Source organism: Dendroctonus ponderosae, unplaced genomic scaffold (genome assembly GCF_020466585.1).
Source record: "Dendroctonus ponderosae isolate FM_Combo_2020 unplaced genomic scaffold, Dpon_F_20191213v2 Dpon_F_20191213_8, whole genome shotgun sequence".
Classification (NCBI taxonomy): domain Eukaryota; kingdom Metazoa; phylum Arthropoda; class Insecta; order Coleoptera; family Curculionidae; genus Dendroctonus; species Dendroctonus ponderosae.
Window position 1 is genome coordinate 12,401,433 of NW_026019016.1, and position 5,864 is coordinate 12,407,296.

General features: G+C 43.4%; 2 protein-coding genes across 3 annotated transcripts in view; one reads left to right on the forward strand and one right to left on the reverse strand.

The window, feature by feature from the left end:
* The window catches only part of LOC109541932 (gastrulation defective protein 1 homolog), a 3,958-nt gene extending 1,508 nt beyond the window's left edge, over positions 1–2,450 (reverse strand). The window contains exons 1-7 of one of the 2 annotated variants that reach the window (XM_019910932.2): positions 2,052–2,450; positions 1,930–1,978; positions 1,503–1,762; positions 1,098–1,404; positions 726–1,043; positions 502–673; positions 194–447 (exon numbers count right to left, since the gene is read on the reverse strand). In XM_019910932.2, coding sequence (XP_019766491.2) covers positions 194–447; positions 502–673; positions 726–1,043; positions 1,098–1,404; positions 1,503–1,709 — 1,258 coding nt within the window. In that variant the 5' untranslated portion in view covers positions 1,710–1,762; positions 1,930–1,978; positions 2,052–2,450. Of the gene's footprint in view, positions 1–193; positions 448–501; positions 674–725; positions 1,044–1,097; positions 1,405–1,502; positions 1,763–1,929 lie in introns of both variants that reach the window. The other variant, XM_019910930.2, reaches the window with a different exon arrangement.
* Positions 2,451–2,728: 278 nt separating this feature from the next.
* Positions 2,729–5,768, forward strand: LOC109541935. The gene is made up of 7 exons (XM_019910935.2): positions 2,729–3,231; positions 3,360–3,541; positions 3,593–3,743; positions 3,824–4,128; positions 4,186–4,405; positions 4,465–4,915; positions 5,623–5,768. Exons 1-7 carry the CDS (start codon positions 2,897–2,899, stop codon positions 5,707–5,709), a joined length of 1,731 nt encoding a protein of 576 aa, XP_019766494.2. The 5' UTR covers positions 2,729–2,896; the 3' UTR covers positions 5,710–5,768.
* Positions 5,769–5,864: the final 96 nt, after the last annotated feature.

Genomic DNA, 5,864 nt, shown 5'->3' on the forward strand with positions numbered 1-5,864 from the left:
CCGTTCCATTTTTGCTCATTTCTCGGAGGCAAAATGAGCAAGAACGCTCATTTGTCCATCATTCTAGAGATAAATAAATGGCCTTTTTAAAAAGTGAACCATGTATGGGGAAATGTTGACAGTTTTCTCAAAAAATGCTTGAATTCAAGAAGTTTGGTTTTCTCATTCTCATTTCTCAAGAGCCGATAGGTACCTTTTCTTAGTGACATGGCGGTTGCAACTATGCAATCATTCGGGCTGAAAATCGCGTCAGTTGTATCGTATCGAGCGAACAGCGAGCCGACTTCGTTAACAACCGATTTGAACTTCCGAAGATCCCACAATTTCATCGTTTCGTCCAAGCTTCGCGTCAGCAAACTGTCGCCCACATGAGAAAATGCTATGCTGGATATTTCAACGGGTTGATGCGCTTTGCGGATTTGGCTTGCCGGGGCCACGGAGCTTTTCCTAAAATTGCAACTGGATTAGCGAGGGGATGCGGATTTATGCAGGCTATCGTGCCTGAAATCCCACAATTGAATCGAGCCATCAGCACATCCGCATGCTATAACTTTGCCTTCTCTGTTATACGTTACAGCTGTTGGGGATACTTTTAGCCCATTCTGCGCCCTGCACTTGATTATCTGCTTGTGGTTTTTGCCGTGGCCATAAAAATCCCATGTCCTAACAGTGCCTGAAACAACCAATTGTACTTTTCTTTTTCCAATGAAAATTTAGATGCTTGCCATCTGAACTGGTCGTTAAAAATTCGTCCTTTGCCACGGGATTGAAAGAGCCAGCAAGCAGGGCAGCGGTATGCCCCTTTGTTCTAGCCATATCAGTGATATACATGTCCCCTTTGACTGTTTCAAGCTTCTCAAAACCATCGCGATCAATTACTTTTGCTTGGCTTGCGCCCGAGATGACTAAAAGTAGGTCTCCAGTGCCGGAATAGTGAAGGGCTCTAATAGGGTGATTATCGACTGGTTGCAGCGTCCTGAAACTTCGCAGGTTCGAGTCCATGCCAGCAAAGTCCCAGAAACTAACCTCGTAGTCCACCGAACCTAAAAATCCACAACAAAATGGGTTGTTTCAAGCGGCGCTGAGTTTATGCCCACCTGAGGCCAGTCTGGCCCCACTTGGGTCTACAGTTAGGGCCGTGACCGCCTTATTTCCATGTTTCATGCTGGTGTCGGCCCTCATTGGAATAAAGTGCTTGTTGGCGCTGATGTCTTCATCACTATCACTGTCGCTGTCGCAGTTTTTCGTCCTTTTCTCCATCCTAGCAACAGGAACTTGTGGAGGTAAAGGGGGCCCAATTAGTTCATCTTCGCTGCTCTCATCGCTACTGCTTTCCACCGGCTTATCTTCCTCGGCTTTCTTCGTTATTTCCCTTGCAGTTGCTTTCACTTGCGCCATCATTTCCTGCAACATATTTTTGCTATGAATCTTTGGTTGATTCAAGCCCCACAGATCACAGCGGCTCTGTGATCTGTGACAAGCACTAATTCAGCTTTGCCTACATTGATATCGAATGTTTTTGCCTTCTTTCCAAATGCGGATATTCCCATCACCTCCTTCATCTGCTGTCCCTCCTTGTCATCCTCTAGGGCTTCTATCGCCTGAGGGGCCCCAATGTCAACAATGCTATCAATACTTCCGGTCGGCTGTATGGGTGTCGCTTTTTGGGCAAAATTGGCACTTATTTTGCCAAACTTTATTTTCTTCATTGTGGATTATGAGAATACACCTTGAAAGTACCAGTTTTGGAGCTCAGTTGAAGCTGAAAAAGAATGTTGGAAATTGAACTGTTTTAGAAGTGAAACAAACACCAAGGTAATTCACTGGCGTTTTAAGCCCTAGTTTATGGATTAGGCAGTGGAAGTCTTTATAACGTGATCAAGAAACTCTAACACCTATCTGATTTTAACTGGAAACTTTCAGTCTTACTCTGTGGCTTCAGGTGGTTTAGTTGCGGCTGCTTAATGTGGATTCATAACTACAATAATGCCATTAATTCAAAAACGATGTCAAGAAATGGTAAATGTTGTAAACATAAACAAATGCCTTACGAAAAGTTGGGTTGAAAAATACATGCGAAGTTAGCTGTAGGTCTGCAATAAGGGTGGATTGCCGTCTTCTGAGGGGCATTTATTCGGCTGGTTAGTTATTAAAGCCCTTATAACGGTTTTTTTGTGGTACATATTTGGATTTATTGACGCTGTTTAATTAATAGTACTCTATTAAGCCCGTTACAGAGATGTTCAGTGTATTTCAGTGAGTGAAAATGATCGAAGGATTAGCACAGAAAACAGTCTTTTCCTAGAAGAAAAATCGTTATCTCATATCATTTTTGGCAACTATGCCGCATTGGATCGCGATTATATTTTTTTCCTTTGACAGCGATTTTTAACACTAGCGTCGGCACATTCATTGGAACATTGGGAAGTTGATAACGCGAGTCACTAGAACACGGTTGCCATATCCTTACAAAGTTTAACAAATCCGCCGCTGAATTTCAACGTTGCAACCAGCTGGGTTCTTAAACCGGATTAACTTTTAAACGCGTAAAGGAATTATTTAGCAGGTCAGCGTATGCGTAACTTCCATTGCTAAGGTTTGTTCAACTAGAAAATCTCCCAATAACTGCGTTGCAAAATGATATAATGAATTTCTTCGGACTATTTGCCAGAGATAACGAGTTCGATATAACACACGACAAATAGTTAACTGTGGCAACGCTACTTCTAAGGTCAAATTTAACTGAACCTCTATATTTAAAAAAAGTTTGTTATCTGGCTAAAGACAAGATTGTTTCTGATCTGGCACAGTTTGTAGTCTGTATTGTCCGTTAACTGTGTGTTTTGTCCTGGCTGTGGCCTCCCAGTGCAACTGATCTTCCCATTGAAGCGGTAACATGAACTTTCAGGTCTTAATTCAAACTCCAAACAGCAAAAAGATGATTTTGTCCGACGCACATGAGATCCAAATCAGCTACGAGCTGATGGAACAAAGCCTTAAGTGTGGCGGTTGTAAGCGTTTCCTCAATGTTAAGCCCATCGCTTTCGATAACATTATGAAATATGCAATTTGCGGTCGATGTCAACCGGAAGTACGTTCGAAGCATCTTTCTCCCCAGCCCCTTTATGAGAGATTGGCATCGCAGTTCTTTTATCCCTGCTGGTATCGAACCGAAGGCTGTGAGGAAATTCTGGCGCTTGATGAAGTCCAGACGCACGAAAGAATCTGCAGGTAGGTCGCACAGGGGCGGATCCAGCTTTAAATTATAATCCAGCCACCATATAAGCAGGTTTTGCTGTTGATTTGCCTTAGATTGGTGGCTCGCTTGTTCTCCTTAAATGAATCGGATTCTTTTGTAGATTTCGAGCGGTGTCCTGTCCGCTGTCATCGTTGGAACTCGTTCAGCAGACAAGTTGCCGTTGGACTGGAAGCGCCCAGATGATCAACGATCATATTCAGCAGCATTCTGACTTGTTTCTAGATCCCCCCATGTTTGAATGGCCGGAGATTGGACAGAACTCGATGTTTTTTACCAAAATTGGTAAGATCAGTTGAAGATGGCATTTTGCATCATTATGCAGTGCTTTTGTAGGCCACAAAATCGTCACCGTGGCTGTCAAGTATAAACATAAATCCAAATTCCTTTGCCTTGCCTCGATCAACGACACCGACCTGGCGAGTCAGTGTTACAAATATCAATTGGAGCTGATCAGCGAGGATAAGCACAGCTCAATATTACTTCGGTGATTATAGCAAAGTTTATCGAATGCATTCGACTCTTCCCATGCTCGAGCAGTTCAAATAATGTTTGTAACTCTTGTAGGCGCGATCGGCTGCGATGCCTGCTGAGCATGAGCCACGACTTCAAAACGCCCGAAAACGCCCTGCAAGTGAACCTTGAAAAACTGTCCGATATGCTTCACAACTCCACGAAGATCTTCGCGAGGATCGGCATAGTGAAGAAGAGCAAGAAGCAGATCCAGCAGATCACGGGGGATGTGATTTCTGACCCGCCTTCCCCTGCAAACCCCCCACAGCCAGACGATATCGACGAAGACTTTTTGTCCGAATTAGAATGTCCTGTTTGCAACGAGTTCATGATTGCTCCCATCTTCATTTGCCTCACGGGTATCGCTAACCACACGGGGTTTAAGGGTGCAGCTTGTGCAACTTTTCCATTTCCAGGGCACAGCTTGTGCAACGTCTGCAAGCCCAAGATCAAATTGTGCCCCACGTGCAAGTGCCATTTCACGAAAGGGAGAAATTTCACCCTGGAAAAACTGGCGGCCAAAATCAAGTATCCATGCACGAATCGAACCATCGGCTGCCATTTCGTAAGCACTTCGGATCTCATCAGGAGCCACGAGAACGTTTGCGAGTTTTCCAACATTGACTGTTTTTACCAGTGAGTTGACTGCAGTCATTGATTGCTCCTCCACCTTTCCACTGTTTACACCGTTGCAGTTGTGGCTGGAAACTTCCCTTGGCAGACCTAGCCAATCACTTGAAGAACAATCACAGGACGAATGAAATCATCAATAACGAGGCGTTTGAATTTTGTATCGACGAGACTGTTTTCAACCCCTTTTCTTTTGTGGTCATCGGCAGGCACTTGTTTGTGGTAGTGTGGAGTTGCACCGCCCTAAGCCAAACAGCCCCAAAGGATGTGCTGTTCAAAGTCTACCACATGAGCCAGACAGCCTCAGATCATGTCTTCCAGTACAACCTCCAGTTTTCGCTGGACTTTAACCAGTCGTGCCCCTGCATGCAGTTATCGTACTTTTGCGACGTCTGGACGCCTGAACATGGAATCCCACAGAAAGGGGGGCAAAACTGCCTGAGTATTTCCGGAAATCTGCTAAGCAACTACCTAGACCAATCCAATCAGGGTTACATGAAAATCACCATCAGCCAGGTATAAAAGCCAGCAACTTGTTTTGTTTTCCCATTTGACTGCGTCCTATGGGCATCGTCCTAAATTTTAATCTTGACAAATTTTCTTTTATTGAATAAAGAATCGTTTTACACACACATACTCAATTACAATAAACACTACGTTCGAAATCGAATACTTCCAAACGCATTTGGGGGTATTCTGATTGCCTTTCACTATTCTACACGTTGCTGCGTTCATACATTAAGAATAAGAAGTCTGGCACCTAATGCGTAAAAATAGTATAGCCTTATTAAACATTTCTTGTGCGATTTCTTATTCTTGGTGTATAAACCCAGCATTAATGCACATAATTAGTATAAAAACTCCCATCACAATTTCCTTCATTCATCACACCGAACTCAGTCTGGAGGTCCGTCCAGCCGCAAACCACTGAACAACGAAATGCCTTTGAGTCAATCCAGATAGTTTTTAAATATTTTTTTACGGTTTATAGAAATCAGTACTTCTAACCATGCTATCACAAACCGAAGGAATAACTAAAAAATATTACAATAGGAAAAATAAGTGCCGACGTCGTCTAGTTGAATTTTCTCAATTTTCTGAAGTTTCAACAAAAATGTTGGTGTTTTCTAGAGAAATTTACGGACCATGCCAGGGTTTTTCTTATCGAAGCTGCTCAATATTAAATGTACTTTAAGTAAAAAAAACAAAACTTGGAATTGCAGGTTGCTCAAACGGACGAACGCGCTTTTCTGAAATCCTCCTGGTCTGGAGGCAGTGCGGCAGCGCTGGTGGCTAGTTCCGTGCAGTAGCGATGATCTGCAACATCTACTGGCGGAAGCTGTACCATAGATAAAGTAGATAGAGTAGATAAAGGCCATTTATTTCTCTCTAGAATGATGTACAAATGAGCGTTCTTGCTCATTTTGCCTCCGAGAAATGAGCAAAAATGGGACGGAAAACATGG